Below are 27,971 nucleotides of genomic sequence, written 5' to 3'. Positions count from 1 at the left end.
ATTCTGCAGCCTTTGTGAGTGACCTCCAGCTGTAATATTATAGTCTACAAATATTAAACATACCATTTATTTGTTTTCTTTTTTATCACTAGCCAGATTTGACCTGTGACATGCAGGCTTTGGTTTGGGTATTACTGATCTACTGGATTGGATTTAGATGTACCGTATGTTAAACATGGAGAATATTCCCGTCACATTTTTTTACATTTTGCCATGAAAATAAAAGTAGAGTGTTCTAATGGGTTAATTTACACGTTGAGCTAACATATTCATATCAAATAGAAAATACTGTAAAAACAGCTAGCTTACCAATTAGCTAAAAAGTTTCATTCCTTATTAGAGATAAATGTATGGATTTTTTTTTTTCATTTTTAGGTCCTCAGGTTGAGGTAGGGACACTCTCCACCATGAGCTAAGAAACATTATTATGGCTATATGCCAAGTTTTATCAAGATTGGTCAAATGGTTTTGATTTTTTATTCAAAGACATACATACATACAATTTGCTTTATATATTAGATATACCATTAAAAATTAACAGACATTAAAGAAGATGCAATATAAGTTACAGAAACGTAAGAAGATGTAAGATGATTTAGAGAATATATGTAGCTTAAAAACATTCAGTTTGAGTTTTATAATGAATAGGTACATATCAAATATTTTGTTTAACCTTATTCTTAGTTATGAGTAATGAGACATAATGACAAATTGGTGTCTGACTGTTAATTATTGAGTTTAATTGAATACACTGGAATTTTTACTATGCAAACTAGATCGCAAGGTCTGAAAGGGGAACTTTACCTTTTTTTAAAGTAGACCTAAAGTTCCTGATTTGACTCTTTTCAAAATGTGTACCTGTTTATATATATATACATACACTGAAAAAGAGTTTTTAATGTAAATCTTGTCATAGAAATACAGAGTAACAGTGTGAACAAATACTTGTTGAATGGAAAAATATAAGTAACTGTAAATATATTATGAAAAAAAAAAGAACAAAAGTAGGTTAAACCTATCCTTTCCTATTCAGTTTATAGAGTTTGAATTTGGAGAGGGAATTATCCTTGCCAAGGTCAAAAGAATGATTTAAATATATATTTTTTTTAATTAATATTTTTAGTGTTTTTTTGTTTGAAGTAGTACATAAAATAAGTTTTGTTTTGTGATCATTACATGATGTTACTAAATTAAAATATATGTATTTTCATTATTACCATATCTTTGTCTGAAAGATGAAGGGTTAGGCAAAAAAGAAGTTAGAATGTACAAAACTTCAAAATTTTCAACAAATGAAATAATATTTTGACAAAATTATCAGATAATTGTTTACATTGTTTAAAAATGTACTTTATTTAGGCTTCAATAAATTTGCCACTAGCTATGACTAGCCATTCAGTATCAACATTATAAGCATTGAAAAAGAAAAAAATATTTCTCTTTAATCATTAATCAATCATAAAACTTAGTAATATTCTAAAAGCATGTTGATTTTATTTAAATTTGTTTCACCGGTAATTATTCATGCAATTAAACCAAAGCAACAAAATATAGTAGGTTTAAGAAACCAATGACTGTAATGTTAAACCTTTTCATTACAATAATATCACATCTTTGAAAATTACATTTTTGACATCAAGTTCATCCCTGCATTGCCATAAATGGTTACAACTGCTGCACCTCCAATCCCAAAATTGTGTTGCATGGCTGTCTTTGCACCTTCCACCTGTCTCTTGTTTGCTTCCCCTCGAAGCTGCCAAACAAGTTCTGCACATTGTGCCAAACCTAAAAACATTTTTATTTTAGAAATTAAAAAAAAACATATATATATATATATATATATATATATATATATATTATTTATATTATTATACATTATTAATGATACAATGCATACTATTTTAATACAACATAGGTCTCAGGATCCCAACCACAATTATAAAGTTATAAATGATATTTTAGGCCTACAAAAAAATACAAATGCTGAAATATATCTATTTAATATTTTTATTTTCATTACAATTTTTTTTCACTATATATCTAAATTGATGATACCAGATAAGATATATGTAAAAGGTTAAAATTTTATTAAGCTTATACTAAAATGAAAATGAAATAATAAAAGAAAAGAGAAAACAACCATAACCTGTTAAAGTAGCATAGGCATTTTATATTGGCTACACATGGACATCTTAAAATCATTTTTGGCATTTTCTAAAACTTCTGATAAATATACAGAAATAAAGTCCTACACATTTAGTAAAATGTTGATATGTAGCATACACAACAACTACCATCAACAATTCAAAGAACATTTTGCCATTTAGAAAAGATTCTCATAATCTCAAATGCTTATATTATTTATTGTTATTTTCTTTTTGGTAATTTGAACCATACTTAAAAATCACAGAAGGACCATTGTACATCTTGGTTAATTGACCCTCGGGTACGCTATTCTGCCTCAACGTGGCACTCGGGTGGAAACGATCATTTGAGGAAGTGATTAGGCTAAATGAATAGCAAAACTCCTGTGGGAGTGTCCAAGGGAATGCAAGAGCTTTCCCAATGCACGGTGCAGAGTTGAAAGAGAGCTTCCACGTCCCTGTCGATAATCCATGCACCATTCCTCAAGGGACGTTACACTAATGGCAAGTCCTGCATGGTTAGCTTGGTACAACATAGAAAAATGGCGAGGTTCCTAGTGTACTCGGCCTTCGGACATGCATTCTAGTCCATGCGCCCGGAGTGCCAGATACATTGGAAATAGCAATGCTTTACATAGGCATTAACTTGGATCTCTTCCAGACAGAACGGTTGTTCAACCAGGCTTACATGCCTAGAGCTTGAAGAGCCTTTGGCTCAGCTCTTTTGACAATCAAACGGTTAATTGACCTGAAGGTTAAAGTTTAGGTAAAAGTAAACTACTTGTACTAAATAAATGATACTCCTTATAGAAAAACATCTTTTTTTACTTTTTTGATTATTAAGAAAATTATAATTGTAAAAACAGAAAGGTAACAGGATCTACAAAAGTCTGAACTGGAAACTACAAACTACTCAACCTTATAATAATTTTAAGTAATAAAACACATTGTGAAATGACAGAGAACCAACTGACCAGAGGCTCCAATTGGATGACCTTTTGATTCTAGTCCTCCTGAAGGATTGACAACCCATTTTTTGTCTAAATACAGCAGTTCACCACCATTTTTATTTGTCCTCCATTCTGAATTTTGTATCATTTGCACAGCTTTGCCAGGTGGACATAGCTGTAGAGCCTCATACATAAACAACTCATTGCAAGAAAAGCAATCATGTACCTGGCATAGCAAGAATAGAAAATAGAAATTGGTTGTTAGAAGCCAAATTCTAAAAAAAATAAAATGGGATTTAAAAGGTTATCTCTCCTCCATGGAACCCTAAAAATGAATGGTGCTGTATTGATTTATGTGAGCACAAAGTCTTGTTTTGGTCAGAAGCTAAGTGCCATTACATCAGGAAAATGTTTGGTCCATTCTTTTGTCATATCCAAGAGGCTTTACACAAAGAACCTTTAATGAATGCTCCTTTTTAGGTAGCTTTGATGATAACTTGGGCCAAAAAGTTGTCTCACATTGTGCTCAAATAATCCCAGCTTTCAATGAGTGCTCAAAAGAGTCATAGCTGTGTTACAATTCTGTACAAAAATTTTAAAAATACAGTCTAAAATCAAATCTAAGCTTCACTGCTTTCTGATATTCTTAGGGCAGGTAATTTGGGTGCAGCTTAGAATAAGGGCACAGTTTATATAGCTACAATCTCACTAAATGAATGTTGGACCACAGATCTGTATAACAATGTTGCTTTTAATTTTCTTAATATATACTGTTTTATCAGAGTTAAAGATGACACTCATGAGGTGTGCAGTTATTGAAAAGAAAACACACCAAGACAGGATCCAGCCTACCTAAGGGAGTGTCTCATTGTTTGGTTCAATGAACTTCCTTCATGTTGACTCACATTCTATTGCATTGTGGTACTAATTCAGGACTTGTCAACACCACATGTCACCGCTATGTTTCTGATGCATTCTTTTTTGGCTAACACTATCCCTTGCTGCTTGAATTGTATTCTTCATCCCTCTTCCATGATGCTGATAACAAATCAATATATATTTCAATGGCTAAAGAGACACTTGCATAAGCGGTACTGACTGGCAAAACAGAAATGGAGCAACAGAGGAAAATGTGATAAAATAGCTGCCATTTGAATTCATATCTTATTTTATTCTGAACTTCAACTTAAAAAAAATAGAAAAAATGGTACCTCAAAGACATCTATGTCTTTCGATGTCAGTTTTGTTTCAGTGTAACATTTTTCAGATGCTTTTCTAGCCATGCTATATCCTGACAAATTCATGAATGACTTTTCAAATGAAGAAGGAAGATCTGTAACCTTAGAAAAATGAAAAAAAATAATGTAGCAGCAGATTAGAAATAAGAAATTATAGAAAAAAAAAACAATTGATAACAATATTTCATTCTGATTAGAAATTTTAAAGAAAGAAAAGACCCTTGAAAAAAAAATCAGGCCCACTAGTCTATTTTGGTTAAATATTATATGACCCATTTAAGTATGAACTATTTGAATCTTGAGAAAAATGCTTTTAAAATGTAAAAAAAATTACTATAGATAAATATATTTTAATGTGGTAATTTTTAAGATTAAGAGCAGCTTCTATCGTTATGTCTGTTATTTGTCAAACGCCCTTTGTTAATAGACTTTTTAAATGCCCACATCAAGACTATCATTCAGCTCCAAAGAAAACATCAAAACTAAGCCACACTATCCATTAAACTAGTAATGATGTAGCAATTAGGTCTATAACAAAAACAAGAATAACATAAAAAATGCATTAAGAATAAAAAACAAAGCTTATATTAATTAATAAAACTTGAATCAATTAGTTGGAATCAGTCATGTAATTAAATTTGTAATAGATCTAGATTAGCATTAATAAATCTGTGCAATTAGAAATATTTTACCAATAGTTTTAACTTAGTGCAATTTGATGCTTTTAACTTTCTCAATGCACTATGATACTATCACTTGTCTGGGCCAGTTGGGAAAAAAAAGGGGGGGAAGAATGGGGTATCTGGGTAAAATGTTACAGTGATCACTTTTTAAATGTACCGTATTAAAAAAAATTGTATGAATTTAATTTAAACTCAGACTTAAGCCTTCTCAAGGGGACTAGTTCATCTTATACCACCACATCTGTCAGGTATGACTATTTCCCTTGTTCAATACCAAACAAAATAATTAATTTAATTAACTAATTGGTTAATTTTTTATTTTCTTGTTTTGTGCAAAATTCAACTTGATCTGAGATTGGGTTAGGGAGAAATAATGTGTACAAACTTTTACCAAACAGGCAAACATTGTGATTTGATATAAGCACATAAGTACATTGTTCACAGTCCCCAACTGTTTTCAAAGAATCAAAAGAATTGAGATAACTTATTAAGACTCTCCCAAATAATTGAATAAAAATTCAAGAGATCAGCTTGACAAACAAACAATCAGTTCATTCCCCAATATATAATGAGTAATCACATCATAGAATCTTAAAAACACACAATAGATATATATAGCAAAAAGATAAAAGCAAACCATGTTTTGTGATAAAATCTCTACAGCTCTGTCTTGTAAATTGTTCTTGACAACATATTCACCATTGCATACAATGGCAGCAGCTCCACCATCTGCAGTAGCTGCAGTCATTCCAAATGTGATGGGTGGACACAGAACTGATTTACTTGCTATGATTTCTTCACTCATTAAATGCTGTTTATTTATGAAGTACATAAGAAAAAGATTTCACATAAATAATAAAAATAAAGGTTCCCGGTCATTTCATCCCCGGTCACTTCATCCCAGGTCACTTCACCCCCGGTCACTTCATCCCCAGTCATTTCATCCCCTGGTCACTTCATCCCCGGTCATTTCATTCCCTGATATTTTCATCATCTGATCATTTTTATCTAACAAATTTTAATTTTAAAAATCATGAAATGAGCAATATTTAATGTATTCATTTTTTATTTGAATAACAAAATTGTAACACGTTAATGTTTAAAAGGAATTAAAGCAAAACTTATACAAGCGACATGATATCCCGAGGATGGGTGAACTCCGCCTTTATTAAAAAAAAATAAAACCTTATTTCAAGGCTAAAAATGACGTTCCCATTTTCAAGAAAGAGCGATTGAAAAATAAAATAAAGTGAAACATGGTCGTACTTTCACTACACCTTGGCCTTTGATGATAAGTTATCAGCGGCATGGTCATAATTATTGTAATCGCACTTCTATCTCTCAAAAGATTTCCTCTACTTGCACCACACCTTGGCCTGTGATGATAAGTTATCAGCGGCACAGTCATAATTATTGTAATCGCACTTCTATCTCTCAAAAGATTTCCACTACTTGCACCACACCTTGGTCTTTGATGATAAGTTATCAGCGGCATGATCATAATTATTCTAATCGCACTTCTATCTCTCAAATGATTTTTTTACTACTTCCACCAAACCTTGGCCTTCGATCCGGATAAAATTATGATATTACAACCCCCACGTCCAATAGAAGTGCTATAGCTAAGTACACACCAAGATTTACAATATAATATAAGATTTCTCATTAAGAAAACAAAGTGGAAGAGAAAACACTATAAACGCTTTAGTAACAGGTCATAAAATTTCAAAAAACATTCTACATAATCATATTTATAAATAAAATATTTAATTGGGGATGAAATGACCGGGGATGAAGTGACCGGGGGATGAAGTGACCAGGGGATGAAGTGACCAGGGGATGAAATGACCAGGGATGAAGTGACCGGGGATGAAGTGACTGGGGATGAAAAGACCGGGGATGAAGTGACCGGGGATGAAGTGACCGGGGATGAAATGACCGATCACCAAAATAAAGTATCATTTTAATCAAATTTGTTTGTTTCACAAGTTTTGGACTTATAGAAATGAAGATTATTACATCCTAGCCCAAATCTCCTGCAGGATGGCAGGGGATGGACATGGACATGGTTTGAACTCAGGACCATCAGGATGACAGTCTAAAGTGCATACCACTAGACCAGGCTTTTCATATAAAAAGAAAAAAATACTTAAATACAATCTCAAAATATAAACTAGTCTAAGAAAGGTAGTTACTTGAAATGAAGCATTGGGATTGTTAACACCTTGCTTTCTGTTCTTGAAAGCTATCTTCACCAGAGCTTCATCCACTCCATCTGGGTAGTTTTTTTTATACTCTCTTGCAGCATATGCAAACAGCTTAATAACATCTGATGTCATTTTATTTAACTTAGGGCTTATTAGCTGATCATCAGCACCTAAGTTAACCATATGTTTCATATGTTTTTCCACAGGTGACACACGATCATTGTACTTTTCAGACAAACCTCCTTCCATCTTTTCAAAACCTATAAAATATAAATAAAAGTAACCATTCATTAAAAAAAAAGGTAATATAAATAAATTTGATGGCCATAAATTCTGGATTGTAGACAACATCTATATCTACTGTATTTGCAAATAGCAGAATCCTGTGTCTCAAACATGGAGGGTTGGTGTACTGGTATGAGATGTAGAAAAGATGTTTTAATTGAAACAGTTAAGGAAAACGTTTTCCAAATGATATATTGCTTGAATGTTGAACTAATTAAAGAAGTTTTTTCCTGGAGGATTTTACGATTTTCCTTAGTCCACTCAGCTCCAAGTACATGATAGTTATTGCAGAAAAAAACAAAAAACAACTACAGTTGATTGATGTAATGCCTCTTTAACATTAAAGGGAATTTAAAAAATTGAAAACAATGGGAAAAATTGATGCCAAAAATAAATTTTAAGTCTATCGGAATATAAAAAAAATGTTTTCCCTTACCTATAGCCATGACACAATCTTCTACTCCACTTGTAACCATTCTTCGAGCAAGCATTAGAGCTGAAGAACCTGATGAACAATTGTTGTTAACATTAAAGATAGGTACACCAGTTAATCCAAGCTCATAGACAGCTCTTTGTCCACATGTTGGCTCTCCATAACAATAGCTTGCCACAACAGCTTTGATATCCTTATACTCTCTTCTAGCATCTGTCAGGGCCTGAACTCCTGTTTGTAAATGAGAATATTTGTAACACTTTCAGTAAACAACTTTCTCTTCAGCATTATTATTCTAATATAGGTTTACAGTGACTTCAATTTTTAATACAGTATTTAATTAATGAGTTTATAAAATGTTTAAATTATTTTTTTAACAGCTAAGCTTTACATTACCATTTGATTACATTGTGTCATTATAAATTCAGAAAATTAAAGTCTTTTATTAACATGTAAGGTGCCAAATAAAGTAGTGTACCTGCTTCACGAGCCATGTCAGGATAGTCCCATGCTTTTGTCAAAGGTTTCACAAATTTACTCATACCAACACCAATTATAAAAGTTCGACTCATTAATTCTGAAGATGCCATCTCTAATTTTCAAGCAGACTCTTAGTTCAAACACAGAGAAAGTGACTGCAAAATTATAATTATTAACACACATTAGAGGATATGCTCACTTGTTGATGCACTTGTGATTCAAATTTGTTTGTAATTTAAGAGATTTAAATCCCAAGTTGTTCTTTTTATGTACATTATTGCAATGCAATGTAAATATTTTCATGAATGTGATTTGATGATGTAAAATAAGTAAAACATAAGTAATAGCAGGCAGCTGCAGGGTAGCCAGTGTTTTTATGTTAATTTTTAACTAAACAAGATAAGTAATTTGACTTCAGAAATTTGATATCAGAATATATGAACTAAAAACTATCAATTTCCACAGTCATATCTTCATCCATGTAGATGTAATCAAACAGGACCCTAAAGCAGACATTAATGTTAACTAATGGGAAGACATAACCCTAGACCACACTATTTGGAGAGAGATGGTGACAAAGAAAGCTATGAACAGTGAAAAAGCAACTACCTCAGCTCTGTAAGAAAAGCAAGTCAAACAAAAAAATATCTTGCATCACAGCTAATATCATCATATGTGAACAGGAATGTCTTTACAGAAAATGCTCTACAGTCACATGGCTGAAGGATTTTCTAGGCCAATGATGATCTTTATCCATACAAAATGTACTGTCACAATATGTTTCTTTAAAGAAACAGACTTGAGCTGTATCTTCTCCAAAATCATCTGACATACCATGGTCATGCAGCATGCACGCTGTACTGTTGTTTGGACTTCTTGATGGTCCCGGGTTCATACCCTGCCCGCTACCATCCCTGTCGTTCTGCAGGAGGTTTGGACTAGGAAGTAAATTATCTTCGACTTTGAAGGAACATCAGAAATATATAAAACATTTTACAAATATACCAGTATGTAGATTCAGAGGTGCTGTAATTATAGTTCAAACTACTTAAAGAAACAATGAATTGACACAGTGCAATAAACTAACCAACTTTTTCCTTTAAACTAGCGACATCTAGATCTTTCATACCAAAAACCTCCAAAACTATTTTTTCTCTCTCTCTCTCGTCTGTTACACCCAATTCATACAATCTTCTAGAATCATTACATCACATCATGCCACATGCTTTCTAATAATCTTAGGGTTTTAAGCAAATATTGAAAAATTATGAAAAAATTGATTATCTATTGTAGCTGTTTAGGTATATATATAAATAACATAATTATTCTAAAAGACCTAACAGGACTACAGAGAGATTGACAGACTGCAAAAACTAGCAGCTGCTTTAACCCTGTCGAGGCCACCATAATGAGTAAAAAAAAAATTAATGTTAAGTACTTAATGTATATAGGCATATTATTAAGTGTATAATTATGTTGCTTTTATAAGTACAATAATCAACAGAATCTGTTTATGACAGATGTTATATAATCTCTGTCACTTTCACTACTAACTTTAACAATAGATATGTGATGCATATATTTGAATATGCATCCTCTGCTTGGAACCCCTCAACTCAAGAAAACATTAAGAAACTAAAACAAACACAAAATAGAGTAGTGAGACGAAAAATATTCTCATTTGATTAGAGTAGCACCTTAAGTAAAATACTAAATTTAGAGACACTTCAGGATAGAAGATAGAAAGTAAAGTAGCAATAAAATAATACATAAAACACTGAATCATAATTTACAAATAGAAAACCTAATAAAATACTAGACTCTAATAGTAATATTTTTTATGTAATAAACTGTAATATCAATCTATCATATTAAATCATAATATTATATTGAAATTGCTAGGTCTATAACAATATAAATAATAGATCTAGATTCTAATTAACTCTAGATCTAATTGTCTAATTAATAATAGATCTAGAAAGTAGAATCTAGTAGTAGTATTATACTATCTAGTAACTAGACACTCCAGCAGAACTTCAACTTCAACAGATGTCAGAAGTCTACTGGGCTGGTGCATGATTATGAGTGTTTTAATGAATATATTATATGGTCTAGTACCGGATCTATATAATAAATATGGTAATATCATACATGAAGTTGTTTGGTAATCCTAGAGTAGATCTTATCCAAATCGACTAATTTATTAGACTAGATCTACCAGTTGTAGATAGACTATAATGATTATAATGTTTTTGGTGCGAAAGGTTGACCTTTGACCCCAATTCAAAGTTCGGTGTGAAAGGTGAACTTTTCCTTAAAAACGAAGTTACAAAGATAGTTTGTGTGGTACCCTAACTCATGGAACTATAGTATGCCTAATCAAAATCGGCATCCGAAGTGGTCCACTCAAACAGGTAAAAAGGCTGGTTTCATTATTTTCAGCATGAATATCAAAGCTAAAAACTACAACTCTGTCTCTTCCAATACAAAAAGAAGAGAGGTGTGCGTATACTGCGTAGGCGTGTTGCCAATACACGTACCGTAGTATTAATAAGCGGACTGACGACATACCACAGGACACGGATATTTATTATTGTTATTATCTTTAATTTTTTTATTTACAATAGCTTATTGAATGATTATCTAATTGATGTTTTTTTTTAAAGGGCAAACATGTCACTCGACATTATGTTGAGCATATACATTGCACATATAAATAGTGATTCGAGTATTGAACACCGTTTTTCTTTTAATACGAAACACTGCTTATTAATTGTTATTTTAAATTATACATACTAAATGTATTTTTAATGTAAGAACACATATAGGAGGCGGGGTCCTGGGTTCGAAACCTGGTGAAGACTTGGATTTTTAATTTCGGGATCTTCGGGCGCTTCTGAGTCCATCTAGCTCTAATGGGTAGCTGACATTAGTTGAGGAAAAGTAAAGGCGGTTGGTCGTTATGCTAGCCACATGACACCCTCATAACCGCAGGTCTCAGGAACAGATGACCTTTACATCATCTGCCCTATTATAGACCACAAGGTCTGAAAGGGGAACTTTACTAAGAAAACATTTAATTTAGAAATAAAAATTTTTATTTAAAAAAAAAGCAAAACCGTTTGCATATATATATATATATATATATATATATATATATATATATATATATATATATATATATATATATATATATATATATATATATATATACTAAAAAAAATATAGGCTAAGTGAAAATAGCCTCCCTTATTAATGTTGTCTCTTTTTTTTTTTTTTTTTTGGAACAAAGTTAAAAAAATAAATAGCCGCTGCCTCAGAATTTTGAAAGATATATAATATTATGATGTCGAATTTATAATATCTTTTCTAGTTTTTAGCAGGATACGTAATGTATTCACCCTATTAATATGCATCATTTTAGGCCTATTCTAGATGTAGTCTACATACTGAGTTTAAAAAAAAAAAATTGACATGCAATAAAGAATCTTTTTAAGAAAATTTAATTGATTTTTTTTAAAGACCTAATTTGTTTAAAATTTATTATGAGAAGAGAACGTTCGAAAATGAAGAGAATATGCGTCACAAAAAAAAATAAAGATTATTTAGAGCCCTTATCATTTTTTACATATAGAGTCTAGCACATATCATAGCACAAGAATCTCTAAAACCGGAGGCTGTGCTTAAGCCCTTAGCGAAGAATACAGTTTTAATTTTACTTGGAAGCTTCCAGATTTTGCACGGTTTGTTCATGGCAGCGGATGCCAAGCTTATGGTCTGGTTTTTTATCTCTTTTATTGATTCTGCATTTCTTGTTGTGACTTGGGTATTTAAATGCCTTACAGTGTTATACAAAAAAAAACAAAAAAAAAAAACTAAGTAATTTTGAATCCCCCAGGAGTAAAAAAAAAAAGGTTATCTCTATATATATATATTAAAAAAAAAACAAGATTAGGCCTACAAGAGAGTTTGTGTATTTAGGCCTACACACACTTAGGTCCTATCCCACATCGAAAAGCTCCAGATCCGCCATTGACACACAAAGGTAGGTATTTTTAGTTCAATACATGGCACAGTCTCATTTATAAATACGATTATGTATATATGTTTCAAATATCAATAAGTATTATTTTATTTAAATTAATAACTAATTATTCATTTATGTCTTCTTTTTTTTCTCATAAAAGTGCGTCTACGGGAGGGATACGATTGGGTGATCACACCTACCGCCCTTCCAGGATTAGTTTGAATGGCCCTGCCAAAACCAATCAAAATATCTGAAAGAAACAAACTAACACGTAGGGCTCTTCAATTTAGGGAAATAACAAGAGAATGGAAAGAAGCATTTCATCTCACTGTTTAAAGTTGGTAGCATTAAAAATTTGTAAATACATTTTGATAATAATATCCTTTAGCCACATTTTCCCCCAAACTATCTCCTATGACAAGGTCAACTTGGTTATCTTTTCATCACTTTTATCAGCTGAATCTCGTGAGTGATGAGTCACATAGAAGTCCAAGTGGAGGGAAAAAAGCCACAATTAGAGAAGATCATTGAACTAAAAAGTATGTGAGACTGAGACCTCCAAGAAGCCAGAATAACGTCACAGAACCGTCAGAAACACGTCAAATTAAAAGAATAAATAATTTTGTTGTAGAATTTTGAGCTATATTTCCCTAACCAAAACTAAAGGTCATAGTAACCGTAGTTTGACTGAAATCACTCGTAGATCTACGTTACGGTAGTTCACTTATTGTGACTATAGGCTGAGGAGTCTGTGTGTGGGTAATGTAATTCTTGATGGACCATGTGGTGTTGTTTTTTTCTTCATATCTGTTGTGTTGTATTTGCATTCTTAACTAATGCGTCAAGTAATCTCACAATTTCAAAATAAAATAAAACGCCTTTTTTCTCTTTTGTTTACGATGTAGTAAATCTATTTCTAAATTAGTAATCTTGGTCAACAGAAATGAAACAATTCTAAACACCTGATCATTTATAAGAAAAGAAAATTCAACTCGTTTTGACACGCTCTACAATAAAATTCGATGCACTTTTAACTTATCGATTTTTTGAGTGATGCCCAGTCTATTTATAGTAACAAGGACAGTAAACGAGCCATTGCAAATGCTAATGACAAGTGATAAGGGTTAATCTAGTATTATACTGTTGTAGCTAGTGACAGAACTGTTTGTCTTACAGTAGTTTAAAAAAAGGTTTATTTTTCTAAAGAACAATAAAATACGTAGTTCTAAACTTCAAATCTATTTAGCCACATGGTTTTTCTTTTATGTCCATGAAAGTACAACGGACATCTGGATGGCCAGTGTTGAGACGACAATCCGTGTGCAAATTTATCGCATGGCTGTTAGAATGATCTCGATTTTGGCCGTGTGCATATAACGGCCTTGGTTGGCAAGTAGGCTATATAAACCAGAGACTGTCTACTTTCTCTATTGAATTCCTCGTTGATCAAGAATATTTTATTTTAACAGTTCATAACAACAAACACCATGAGTGGCAAAGGTAAGAAGAGGAATCATTATTTCCCTTTGTTTGAAAAAATGACGCATCGTAAATGTCTTAGGATCTATAACGTGTTTTTGAGTAGACTGACGGTCTACTATTATAACAATAGATCTTGACATTGTGTGCTGCTTAGGCTTTTATATAGCAGACCACACATTTAAGGCTAAATTGTTGCTAAGATGATGTGATTTGTTTTACACATTATAAATTTAGTTTATAAAATTAACTAACACTGACTGCTAGAAGACAACTAAATAATGAATCCAATTATAAAATAAATAAATAGTTTATTAGAGTTAAAACTTTACTTAAGTAAAAAAACAAAATATTGAAATATTGATTTATTTTTTTGATACTACATGTTACAGTTATATAGGCTACTACCATGAACTGTAGAGCATATATTTATATATCATAGTGCAGGCTATACATGATAGATAAAGGCTAGGCCGTTAGGCTATAAATGCTAAGCTATTGCTACACTTTTATTCTATATTTTTTTTATATGATGTCTCTTTTTGTTTTTTCCAAAATTTTAACAGGTCCCTATAAATTTACAAGGCATAAGCTTACCCTGATTCCAAATATGCATAAGGCATGGTATGATGGTTGTATGTTGAACACGTCATAATAAGAAATAACCAAGATAAATAAAAGAAGTTTGTACGTGCATAATGGGGTATAGGCTACTGAGATGGGGGGGGGGGCATACAGCTATACATAATCGCGGCTTCTTCCATACGACAATCCCTAAAACATAAGCCTATTAGTAAACCAAGGTTTTACTATAGCCTACTTTTGCTTGTATGCCGTGGAAACCATTTTTTTTATTACTAATGTTAAAATAAATAAAGAAGACGGGGAAGGTATCGAAACATTTGCATATCAGTAAATCATTTTTTAAATCTTTGCAAACATTAATAATTATTAGTTCAAGTTTCTAAAGCTTAAATAAACTTGTATTAAATGAGAAAATATAAAGTGCCCAATAAACCTATAGGTCGCTGGGACTATTGTAAATTGGAATGACTAAACTGATGCCGCCACTAGGATTGCCACTGGGACACTTAAAATAAATGTGACTGATGATGCAAAGCTCTTCTATTTTGTCTATTTAATTTCTTTCTAGTCGACAAACACAACGACCAAAAAGTCTTAGATATAGATATCTAATAAAACTGAATGTCGTTAGGATATATAGATATCTAATAAAACTGAATGTCGTTAGGATATATAGATATCTAATAAAACTGAATGTCGTTAGGATATATAGATATCTAATAAAACTGAATGTTGTTAGGATATATAGATATCTAATAAAACTGAATGTCGTTAGGATATATAGATATCTAATAAAACTGAATGTCGTTAGGAATATCTACATTTCAAATTCCTCATTTTCGTGGTAGTTTGGTCTTGTACAGATCCGCCATCTAGCCAACTGTCTCTTAGTAGGCCCTACATCTAACTATTACACCGTCTTATGTTCAACTATAAGATTACCGGTAAAGTTCGTCACTACTGAGTCAGTTTTTATTTTGTTTATTCATGGAGATGGCTTCGAGGCCTGTGATGAATAGAGCATTCAATATTTGGCATTGATTTTGTATCGCACATCTTTCATGATGTAGGCTAACTTGCCCAATGCGCTGAGGTCCATTCTCTTATCTGGAGATTGTCGGAGGGAGGGGTGGTGGCGAGAAACAGTTTCTATGCTGCCTTTAGGCATTCAGCTCAAGTCGGGATAGGTAGCCAAACGTATTTTCCCACTCAGCCCCACATACAAATTGACATGCAGATTTGGACATGAAAAGCTATATGTGTTTGATTTATAATAGAAATAAATTTGAAATATAATATACTTATGTTTAGAGTTTAGACAGACAAGCTCGAGCAAAAAAAAATCTGTTATTATTCATACCAGCAAATGGCAGTAATGAAAAGATCTATCCCTTTCAACAACAACAACAAAAACACGATGAATTTTTTGTTTCAAATAATTTTTTTTAAATTTCAGTTACAAATGTAGCGCCTCTAGTCTTAAAATTACCACCTAAAAGTTTCACTATGTGTGTTTTCATGGGTTTGTCCAAAAAACAAAACAACAAAAACACTTAGTAATCACATTATTAATTTAGTTTATACAAATAGTAGACCTACTGTCAAGCACTTATTTTTATCAGGGATCTCACGAGCAACAGTAAATCAAAATGAAATGAAGGCAAGAACGACAGCTGACTGTAGTGTTACCAATCAATTTTTATCCAAGTCTGACACCGGCCTTGTTTTTCAGTCGTATTATTCTAATTCTTTTCTATGCACATTTGGACACGTGGGATGTCATTTAACTTAAGATATACAAAACATTGTTTTTATTTTGTAATTAGATACTGCCATTGTGTTACAATGTTTATGAAAACTCTTTTTTGAACATATCAGCAGGAATACGATAGGACAAAAAAAACAAAAAGCAAGCCAAAGCACAAGCCTTCAATAACCGACATGAGACTCACCAGTCACGTAGCGTATTGTTATTTTACCCAGATCTAAAACTCAGGCTGTTTTATTGATCCTTATAGGAAATTGTGATTACAAGGGTTCTTTTTCAATAAAAAAAAACATTCCCCAAAAGAGAACAGACGTGACAGACGGACAAGTTCACAGGGGGACTAAACATGGACATCTTGATTTGATCTTTTGTCACGTTCCCTTCACATTGCACGCCCAACCCACCTCTTTTTGATTTTTTGGTGTTTGCAGGGTTGTATTCCACAGACTGTAGATTTTGTTCGGCCTTCTAACACCCATTATATCTCAAAATCATTTGCTAGTGAATGTCTGAGCTTGTCTGTATTAGTGTGAGCAGGCCAGGCAGGCGCGAGTGGGAGAGAGAGAGAGGACCTATTCTCTGCTGCTCAACATTAAAATTTACCAACAGTAGGCAGATGTTTGCGCTACTGGGTGGGCTCATCTGTGACACCTCAGTCTACGACCAAGGGGCTAGAGTCACCTAAGTAACCAGACATACTAAACTAAACAGAAACAAGATAACAAACTTTAGTTTAGTATAAATAAACAAAATGAAACTTTATTTACATGGAATCAAATAATAATAAAATATAATATATACATTAAACACTATAAACTACCCTCTAAATCTACACCACTACAAACACTAACCAAACTAACTAACACAAACTGATCAAACCAACTATCTAACAAAATCACAACTACTACACTAGACCTAGATCTACACAAACACACTACAATCAATTAGTCTAGAACTACCATATCCTACTATTACACTCATAACACTAACACTAAAACAAGAATATCTTATCCCTAGGCTCAGTACCTTACTATTCACTAAGAACAGAAACTGAGAAACAGACTATAAATATAACTAAGTTTACCAAGGCATAAAAAGAAACAAAATAACACTAGATTCTAGCTTCCCTAGAATTAGAATAGATCTAACAACAGTAGTTATAAACAGCAGCTCAAAGCAGTAACACATCAGTAATAATAGCCTGCAAAACATAAATGCAAAACTATATTAGATCTATATTCTATTAGGACTGATGGACGCCGCCATCTTCAACACAACATGTTGCCAACTATTATGACAAATAGTCCAAGTAGAAAATAAAACAACTACCTTACACATAGTATAGATCTAGTAAAAAATATAAAATATTTCTACACTTACAGGCCGTCCCAGGTACAGGAATAAAAAATACAATTAGACGACAGACCACAACGATCTTCAGCTGTCACACAGACAGATATGGTACTGACCACTGGTCAACTGTACACTGAACTGTTTTAAAAACAGCGTGGCATCACTTTTTATACACAAAAAGCGGAAGTAGAAATAATAAGTTTGGCACTAGCCTATAAAAATAAAATATATAAAAATATAGCTCTGGGAGCGCAAGCTCACATTCATCCCGCCTTAAATTTTTGCGTCCTCGCAAAACAAAATACTAACAAACTACTTAAAATGCATTACATACATACTGCTGACATATTCTACCATCAAAGAAAATACACACTAAAATCTATTTCACACAAAATATACATCTCCATGACATGACTTAGATTACATTGCTTTACAAGGCCAAAAGCAAAAAAATACACACTTCATCAGCTAAAAACACAAGAAAATACTCTTGATTCTGTACATTCTCAAATAGGTACAGCAACTACTAAGCTTTTTAAAAAAACTTTTAAATACACATGTAGATAACATGTACTCATAGAGTTATTACAAACTAATACATCTTGACACATTGGAACGCAACCAACATATTAAATAAAAATTACAAATATACAAATGAAGAATTATGCTAGTATGGTGAGGAAAGGAACTTCATTTCTTCCTCTCGCACATATCTGTATGTACTGCCATCTTCTGCTTCTACCATGTACCAGCCAGAAGCATACTTGGGTACTGCAGTAATTACAAAACATGAGGGTTCATACTGCATGAACATTCTTCCCTGGCCTCTGACTCTCTGTTCAACAAGAACTCTGCACCCAATGTTCAGAAGGTCGTTCCTTTTCTTCTGCAACTCAGGAACCTCATGGGAAAGCAAGGTGGATTCTGGTTGGACCGGATGAAACTGTAGGAAAGGATTTGTTTCCCTACCTCCTTCTGCATGATTACTGGAAGTGTCAGGTGAGGCAACTTCTGAATGGATCGACATCATTTCTGCCACTGCGGGTTGGTTTCTGCGAACAATTGAATCAGGAGCAGTGTTGGATCGCCTAGGATTCTGTGGCACCTCCACCGACAATTCTGTTGGCTTGGGGGCAGGTTGCAGTTGTACTGCCTGTGGTTGTTCAACTGAGGCAACCTGAACGTGATTCACTGCTGCAGTGGCATCAGGGCAAGCTCGGGTGAAATGGTCCCGGCTTCCACAATTTGAGCAGTTGCTTCTAGAAGGGTGTTGCTGGTGAGCCCGGTTCCCTGGCTTCTTTCGCTGACCTTGGAACCTGTTCTGCAGCCTGCAATTTCTTGCCAGATGGCCAGGTTTTCCACATGTGTAGCATTTCCTGTTCTTCGTTGCTGGCCTCTTATGGTGAAGAGTGCGATTTGTCTCCACGCGCTGTTGTGAGGAAATCTGTCTCACATTGCTGCTAATGTGATCAGGTTGATGGTTGTTGCAGTGGGGACAGCTATAGTTCTGTGGCCCTGAAAATTGTAGGCGCACAATCTGGGCTGCAAGCTCCTCCACTTGCTTGGAGAGCGCAGCTAGCTGGCCTTCAATCTTTATCTCACTGCATGTGACGTTGACTTGCGGTGCGACATCCTCGTCTTGTGCCCACCTAATGGCCATGTCTCTTAACACCAAGAATTCAGTTTCTGGCCTGTCAAGTAGTCTCTCTCGCAGGTCTCTCCTTAGGGTTCTGTCACTGAGGTTTTCTACAAACTGGTCCCTCAGGATAGACTCGCTGAAGGGAGTTTCAGATAGAGCTCTCTGCCTGTCTGTGAGTGCTTCAAATGCTTGAAGGAGACGGTGTGAGTATGCGCGGACAGACTCATACTGGTGCTGGCTTATTCGGAACAGCTGCCCAATTAGACAGTTGATGCTCCGTCTTTCTCCATAAGTGGAGCGTAGAACTTGTACAAGGGCATCTGGACATGCCCTTGTCGTCTGAGGGTGACACCTTAGTTCGGCCTTCACTGCCTCACCTAGATGTGCAAAGAGGAAGTCACATTTTTCCTCTGGATGCACCATGTGTTGAGACTTCCAAGTTCTCTCAACATTTTGAAGGAACTCTTCAACTTCCCTGGCAGGACCATCACCATGGAAGCGTCGGATACTCATCTCTGCCCTAGGCACCAAGATCACTGTCTGAGACGGCTGCATTCTTGCTGCTGCTGCTGCCTCGCTGTTCATCTACCTAACTACTCAACATTCAATAACAATACCAAAAAAACAACTAAACTAACACTATCTATACCGCCTATCAATGCCTAAACTCCTATGCAAACCTAACCTATGCCAATAAAAAATACAAGTCTGGTCACTCAAGCACAGATCCCACTTCTGACACCAAAAATGTGAGCAGGCCAGGCAGGCGCGAGTGGGAGAGAGAGAGAGGACCTATTCTCTGCTGCTCAACATTAAAATTTACCAACAGTAGGCAGATGTTTGCGCTACTGGGTGGGCTCATCTGTGACACCTCAGTCTACGACCAAGGGGCTAGAGTCACCTAAGTAACCAGACATACTAAACTAAACAGAAACAAGATAACAAACTTTAGTTTAGTATAAATAAACAAAATGAAACTTTATTTACATGGAATCAAATAATAATAAAATATAATATATACACTAAACACTATAAACTACCCTCTAAATCTACACCACTACAAACACTAACCAAACTAACTAACACAAACTGATCAAACCAACTATCTAACAAAATCACAACTACTACACTAGACCTAGATCTACACAAACACACTACAATCAATTAGTCTAGAACTACCATATCCTACTATTACACTCATAACACTAACACTAAAACAAGAATATCTTATCCCTAGGCTCAGTACCTTACTATTCACTAAGAACAGAAACTGAGAAACAGACTATAAATATAACTAAGTTTACCAAGGCATAAAAAGAAACAAAATAACACTAGATTCTAGCTTCCCTAGAATTAGAATAGATCTAACAACAGTAGTTATAAACAGCAGCTCAAAGCAGTAACACATCAGTAATAATAGCCTGCAAAACATAAATGCAAAACTATATTAGATCTATATTCTATTAGGACTGATGGACGCCGCCATCTTCAACACAACATGTTGCCAACTATTATGACAAATAGTCCAAGTAGAAAATAAAACAACTACCTTACACATAGTATAGATCTAGTAAAAAATATAAAATATTTCTACACTTACAGGCCGTCCCAGGTACAGGAATAAAAAATACAATTAGACGACAGACCACAACGATCTTCAGCTGTCACACAGACAGATATGGTACTGACCACTGGTCAACTGTACACTGAACTGTTTTAAAAACAGCGTGGCATCACTTTTTATACACAAAAAGCGGAAGTAGAAATAATAAGTTTGGCACTAGCCTATAAAAATAAAATATATAAAAATATAGCTCTGGGAGCGCAAGCTCACATTAGGTACAACTAATACATGTAAATATCATTACTTGATTAATGAAATTTTAATGACTGGTTGAGGGAAAAAAGGACTTTATTTAAAATAGTATTTAGATCTAAACTTAATTCGACATAGTAAGAAAGATGTTAGTTCAAGAAAGATGTTAGTGCTACACAAAATGTTACAAGCTTATTAATTACCATTTAATTGAGTGTAATTGCCTGTTGTTGTTTTTTTTTTTTTGTTTTGTTTTTTATTGATTCATGCATTGTCATCGACTATGAACAATTCTTCCAATTTTTTAATTAATTCGAGAACGGAAAGTGGGAGACAAAAAGGGTATCGTACATAACGTAATAAGGGGGAACACTCCACATATACAGCCACATATCTCAACAAGTAGCATCTATTTCCTTTATAACTTTTTCGATACCAAACAAAATATTTATTTGTCAATAATTAATAAACTAATTGGTCAATTATTTTTAATTGATTTTAAATGGAAAATAATAGTGTAAAGTTTCAATTTGATCCTAGAAAGGGTGTGGGAGAAATAAGGTGTACAAAAGTTGTACCAGACAGACACAAACAGAGTGAGTTGATAAAAATATATAAGCTTTGTCATTAAAACAAAAAAATTAATGGCAGTTTAAAAGAGAAACTGAGTTTGTCCAATGCAGACAAGACAGCTATAATTCAAACCTACCAGTGGCTAAAATATTATTATGTTTTTGTTTTTCATTTAAAATCCAGTCATTTTTGTTTTCATAGGCAATGAGATTGTGTCTGAAAAGACCTTCATTTATTTATTCTGTAGGCACCTCTTCCCAGACATGTCAATAATACTTTTAAAGAGGAGGAATTAAACAGCAAACGCTTCCGTTTTACCAGTAGTTGGGACTAAATATATATTTACGATGATTTTTGAAAAAAATAAATACTACATTGTTTGGCCTGCTTACAAACTTATTTCGTAGAATGTATCTTTTGAGTCGTGCTAAATCAATGAAAACGTGTGCAAAATCTCTGCACTTGTAGATAAACTATATATAAGTGGAGAGACGTGCGTCCAGTAATCATGATATTTGTTTGTTTGTTTGTGGGTGTGTGTGTATATGGAAAGGGGGAGTGTAATAAAAGGACAATGCCGTGTGCAAACCATAAACTTTGGCAGAAAAAAACTCTAAATAAATATATGACTTTGTTTTGTGAAATGATAAGTACGCTCCCCTTTTGCTCTACTTTTATAATAACTTTTTTTTTAAAAAAAAAAAAGGTCATTAAAAGTTCATCTTTGTCTAGTTGTAGCCTAATTCAAGTCTATAGATAGCCCGAGTTATCATGTTATTGTGATATTTTGTAGCCCATGGTATGACCGACCAATAAAAGTGGGTGTGAGTTTTTATCTCTAAGATAACTTCTAGAATGTTTGGCCTTCGTGGTAAGCTCAGGCCTACTAATTGGCCTACCTTGAGAGATAATTAGATAAACTAAATAACTCGCTTACTTGAACGTACACGAACGAAAAGCGCTGGCCTATCTTACATCTCATTGGCATATTAATTTAACTTACTAAGATCATGTACATCCACTTCAATCTCCATTCTTAGTATGCGACTTGGTTTTCGAAAAAGGTTATCACTCTTTGCTTCACCGATGACAAGAATCGATGTCTGGTGGTGATAAATAGCACGCCCTTTCCAGGTTCCGCCACTCTTTAGCCTTCATGTCGATCTTATGAGTTAATCAACTGAAATAAAATATCTTACGTTTAATGTCTAATAGGTCTACTAAAGATGCTCTTTAAATTCTTCTTCCATGTCAAATTTCGCTGGCCTCGTTTTTGAATTACGCAGAAGGTATCTCTCTCTCTCTCTCTCTCTCTCTCTCTCTCTCTCTCTCTATATATATATATATATATATATATATATATATATATATATATATATATATATATATATATATATATATATATATATATATATATATATATATATATATAAATATATATATACCGATATATATATATATATATATATACCGGTATATAGATTTATTATTCTCGTCATGGCTCAAGAGTTTGGACAAGAAGTAAAGGAAAGATCATTCTTTTATTTCTGCAAGTCGGACTAGAGTTACCCTACGAAAAAAAAAAAGGGGGGGGGAGAACAAGTAGTATTCACCACAAAATAGCAGGGCCGGACTGAACCATTGTGGGCCCAATGCGAAATGGATTTCGCGGGGCCCAGTTTGGGTAGGAATACGGATAATAAGTGAAAATTTAAAGTTTGTATTAGAAAATATATTCGTCTTTCCATTTTATTCATTCTTTACTACGCACAGAAAAACTACACGAGCGAAGTCATACATTAGGCGGCTGTATGCCTATATCATAAGAATTCAGTTTCCTACATAGATCACGCTCAATAGCAAGAATTACCAAATGTTTCAATCTATTTTAGAGAATTGTTGACCTCAAGTAATTCTTCGTTAGTTTGAGACGCGAGAAGCTTCTTTCAGTAGATTCCACAATTACGGGTATTGCATTATGCCACTTTTTCTTTTATCGCGCGTAGGATTGGCGTTTTCCATATTGAATGACACCCCAAAATAACAATTTTTGTATATATATTTCAGGAGATATGTATGAGTTTTTTAAAGATTTTAATAATTTACGGATATTTCCATGCCTTTTTCGTATATTTTGCACTTTTAGGAGATTTCCAGGAGCTCCTGGTAAATCGACAGGAGGCCGTGGGAAATTTGTTATAAGTTATAAAATGGTTTAATTTGATAATTTATACATCTAGAATTAGCGCGGGTCCTATGAACCTGTGGGGCCCATTGCGGTTGCATAGATTGCCCTGCAAAATAGCGGCGTATGCTCCGCCGCCGGTCGACTAGTTCCAGAGCTGAAAATCATTACTAAATTGCATTGTACAGACACATATAGGCCTACATGTTTTACCATTCATGCAGCTGTTAAGTTTCTGGCGCATTATCAAACTTGACAGATGTGGAAAGGTATGAATGGATGTTCATCATAGTACATACCATTTGTACCCCGAATTGTAATTTATTGCCAGGACGGATTTTAAAACCCAGTCAGACCCTGCTGTACATTGTAAAAGTTAAATTACTATCTACACTATAAATATTTTAGAAGCTCTTACTCTCAGAGCTAGTAGACCTACATATATGTCAATAGATCTATAACATTGTGCTTCTGTTTGGGGGTGGGAGTTTGTTAGTTGTTCTTTTGATTCATTTTGTTTTTGTTTTGGATTCAGTTAACATGTAAAGTATGTCTCCGGTTGTTGTTGTTTTTTTTAATAATTAATGAGAATAACAAACAAATATCTTATTTAAAATGTAGGACCAAACTGTACTGAGGCTTGTACTGGGGAACAATGCAATTGCGGGGACAGCTGTAAATGTGGAGAGGGATGCAACTGCCCCAGCTGTAAAACTACTAAAGGTGAGGGGCTAATTAACGCCTCTCTGAACTTATATCAGTGTTAAACCTTTTTCTAGTTAAGCAATAATGAACTTAACAATTTTTTGATGTCTGTTAACATTCCTATGTGGTCCTTTTTAAGTAAGTATCTCACCCCCCCCCACCCCAACCCAAAGGGTAGTGTAAAGTACATGAAGAGAGCTCATTGATATTTATATTAATAGAATCAAACGCTCTACTAACGTATAATTCAATTCACAATTTCTTTTTCCTTTACTAAATTACAGAGGTATTTTTTTAACCTTTTTATTATGTAATGTAAATAGTGTTTTTATACCATGTGTTCCTATATCTATGTGTATTTATGTGTGTACATATAGGACCTAATTGTACTGAGGCCTGTACTGGCAAACAATGTAGCTGTGGAGATAGCTGTCAGTGTGGAGAAGGATGCACATGCTCCTGCTGTAAAAAGGGTTAAACGATATTTTGCTTGATCTATTTATTGTTAGATAGAATCTAGACTTTTAACTTTATTTAATCGAGTGATGTTTTCTAAGATTATCGTACTTGAAACTCGGACAAGCTATAACAAGTTTTTACAAAAATACTGAAAAAAAATGAATGAAAATATCTATATGAATGAAATTTTATCCACTGGGGAAGACTGGGATTTTTAATTTCGGGATCTTCGGGGCGCCTCTGAGTCCATCTAGCTCTAATGGGTACCTGACATTAGTTGGGGAAAAGTAAAAGCGGTTGGTCGTTGTGCTGGCCACATGAAAACCCTCGTTAACCATAGGCCACAGAAACAGATGACCTTTACATCATCTGCCCTATAGACAACAAAGTCTAAAAGGGGTACTTTACTTTACTTTAGATAAGGGAGTCCTTAAATAATGAAAGTATTGTTAGATTTAAAAAAAAAACTAAAAAGAAAAGGTTTTAAAATGTATTTAAAGAACATCTAAGTGCTATACAATACTTTTGTTTTTATACTAATATTTTGTTTTCTTAAGAAAATTGTATTTCTTTTATTAAAATGTCAACATTACTATTCTTCATTGGACTAGCTTGCACTAAGGAATGCACTGACACAGAATGCAGTTGTGGAGATAGCTGTAAATGTGGGGAAGGATGTAAATGTTCCAGCTGTAAAGCGGGTAAATGTACTAAGTCAGGTAAACTTGTGCACCTCTTTATAATAGTCTAAATATGTTTACTCCCAGAGATTAGTGCTCCGAGTTTTAAATATGAACTGGTAAATATTTGTATTTTATTGTGTAATATTTCTTAACAATGTATGTTCAAATGTCTTCCGAGACATAAGGAGCCATGTTCAAATGTGACATTTTTATAAAAGACTCAAAGATAGTGGATAGATCTAAATTACCTTTTTCTGGAAGGGGATTGACTTAACTAACGAAAATAAAAGGAATGTAGCAACTATAAGATCTAGTCTAGATTAAATCTATTTTCACAACAAACAAAAAATGATAGTACTAAATTTGATTATCTCCTTTGTAAATGTACGAAATGTTATGCTCATAGACTTATATATTATACTAGACTGGAAACCGGAAATAAATTCTTATCCGCGATTTATCTATTCACAGACCTATCAATATATAGATGTTTATGTACGTAAACTGTTTTTTTTTTTCATAGAAAAGTAATGATCTTTATTTTTCAAAGTTTAGAAAGAAAGCAAAATTATTTCTCGGATATTCACGCAAATATATATGAAACAAAGCCATTTCCTGTTTGTTTCCATTGAGATAATGTTTCAAAAATCTTAGATCGAAATAATTCATGTTGATTTAAATCATCTTATGTACATTAAAATAGATTGATTACCTAGATCTTTCTTGATGTATCTAAAAAATGCAAAATAATAATTATGAGACGAGTGTACTCTTATTTTTTATGTTCAATTACTAGATCTAGATCTAAAAATTAAATTATATGTTACATAGGTTAGGATTGAAAAATAAAACTTTACTTCTTTTAACTACTTTACAAAACAACGCCTTGATCCAACTTTCTAAAACATTTTCACATTTTTTGTAGTGTTAAAAAGTCTCCATGTCCAGTCTAGAGTAGAAATATTCTATAAGTCTATGGTTATGCTACTAATCACGAGCGAGTTAAATTGATAAATACAGTTGTCAATATTATTTTTTTAATTATTATTTCAGATGAAGGGTGCAAAACCGAAGGTCACTGTGCCAAAGGGAAATGCTGTAAGAGTTGAGTGGATTAAACTAAACTTTCCCATTCTACTGACCTGAAAAACTTCCAAATGAAACTAACTTCTATAATTTGATTATGTCATGTTTAAAGTTCAATACGTGATCTATGTCTATGTACAAATATTGTATTCCCAAACCGTGTAATTTAAATAAACTATTATATTATATTTTGTTGTTGTTGTTGTTTAAGATAAACGTGGCAGTGAATAAAGAGTGTTAAGAGAGCATTATTAGCTTAATAGTGATCTGAGAGAAGCACTTCTACATTATTCTTGTCACGGAAACTTTCCTTCAAGGCCGGCCTTTAGCATGGGCAAACCAGGCAGCCGTCTAGGGCCACCAACAGGTGAAAATTAGTGAAAAAGAAATTGCAAAACTTAGATTTCAAATATAGTATTCTTTATATAGTATTCCCTTATTCCATTGATCGTTGGAAAGGCTTTTATTCAACGAACAGGCTTGGACCTGGAGCTCTTCACCCCCAATCCTGTCTGAGGGTTCGCAACTGTACGGCCATGGATCGAGTAAAGGGACCGTACCGTGTACGTGGCGCGACGCGCCCAGGAATATATGACCTATAAGCCTATATCTTCTTATACTATAAAGTAGAATGTGAGATGTAGGGCCTATGTATGTTACTTATAGACATCAAAAACGCTTGACCAATCTTGATAAAACTAGGCAGGAATGTTTCTTGGGTACTAACTTAGACCGTAGTGTATGTATTGTAGCCCTAAAACAAACTTAAGACCCTCAAAAAAAAAATAAAGTTGTCCGACTCTATTAAAGCTATAGTATTTATGGATCTAGGCTATGGTTAACAATGTTGACATGAGAAAAGATCGAAAGGATTTAGACCTAGATCTAATTTTAAGAAACACACTTTGCGCAGATAGTTTTTTACTTTGACACATGAAAATACAAAAGAAGATCCATTGATTTCATTATACAATAAAATTGACCTTCAATTTTGTGTTTCAAAAGCATTTTTTTACATAAATTAGTTCCTGATATCTGTGACTACAGATTTCCTGGCGAACATTCTTTCATTAGACAATACCAATTGGTTACACATTAACACATCTCTCTACTGAGTCTATTCCTAGGTCTAGGTCTAAAACTCTTATTAAACCCTAAGATGATAAAACTTCTTTTCGCAAAGATAGTTTTCT

General features: G+C 33.5%; 2 protein-coding genes across 5 annotated transcripts; one reads left to right on the top strand and one right to left on the bottom strand.

Annotated features, from left to right (window-relative positions):
• Nucleotides 1-443: 443 nt before the first annotated feature.
• LOC106066061 (sterol carrier protein 2-like) lies at nucleotides 444-10,910 on the bottom strand. 3 transcript variants are annotated; one of them, XM_056030409.1, is made up of 8 exons: nucleotides 10,771-10,910; nucleotides 8,419-8,575; nucleotides 7,944-8,171; nucleotides 7,211-7,482; nucleotides 5,653-5,826; nucleotides 4,306-4,434; nucleotides 3,119-3,320; nucleotides 444-1,785 (listed from the first exon to the last, which is right to left on the bottom strand). In XM_056030409.1, the coding sequence occupies exons 2-8, from the start codon at nucleotides 8,528-8,530 to the stop codon at nucleotides 1,622-1,624; spliced, it is 1,281 nt and encodes a 426-aa protein (XP_055886384.1). In that variant the 5' UTR covers nucleotides 8,531-8,575; nucleotides 10,771-10,910; the 3' UTR covers nucleotides 444-1,621. The 3 variants fall into 3 exon arrangements, with proteins under 3 accessions (XP_055886384.1, XP_013080483.2, XP_055886383.1); XM_013225029.2 differs by lacking the exon at nucleotides 10,771-10,910 and adding an exon at nucleotides 10,572-10,733; XM_056030408.1 differs by lacking the exon at nucleotides 10,771-10,910 and adding an exon at nucleotides 10,427-10,446.
• On the top strand, nucleotides 10,777-26,966 carry LOC106066062 (metallothionein-like). 2 transcript variants are annotated; one of them, XM_013225030.2, is made up of 5 exons: nucleotides 10,777-10,834; nucleotides 24,467-24,568; nucleotides 24,928-25,023; nucleotides 25,621-25,728; nucleotides 26,746-26,966. In XM_013225030.2, exons 1-5 carry the CDS (start codon nucleotides 10,792-10,794, stop codon nucleotides 26,799-26,801), a joined length of 405 nt encoding a protein of 134 aa, XP_013080484.1. In that variant the 5' UTR covers nucleotides 10,777-10,791; the 3' UTR covers nucleotides 26,802-26,966. The 2 variants fall into 2 exon arrangements, with proteins under 2 accessions (XP_013080484.1, XP_013080485.1); XM_013225031.2 differs by lacking the exon at nucleotides 10,777-10,834 and adding an exon at nucleotides 13,691-13,947.
• The last annotated feature ends 1,005 nt before the right edge of the window (nucleotides 26,967-27,971 follow it).

This window comes from Biomphalaria glabrata, chromosome 5 (assembly GCF_947242115.1).
Source record: "Biomphalaria glabrata chromosome 5, xgBioGlab47.1, whole genome shotgun sequence".
Taxonomy (NCBI): domain Eukaryota; kingdom Metazoa; phylum Mollusca; class Gastropoda; family Planorbidae; genus Biomphalaria; species Biomphalaria glabrata.
Note: the sequence above shows the minus strand (reverse complement) of the source record. Positions and strands in the feature narration are given on the sequence as shown.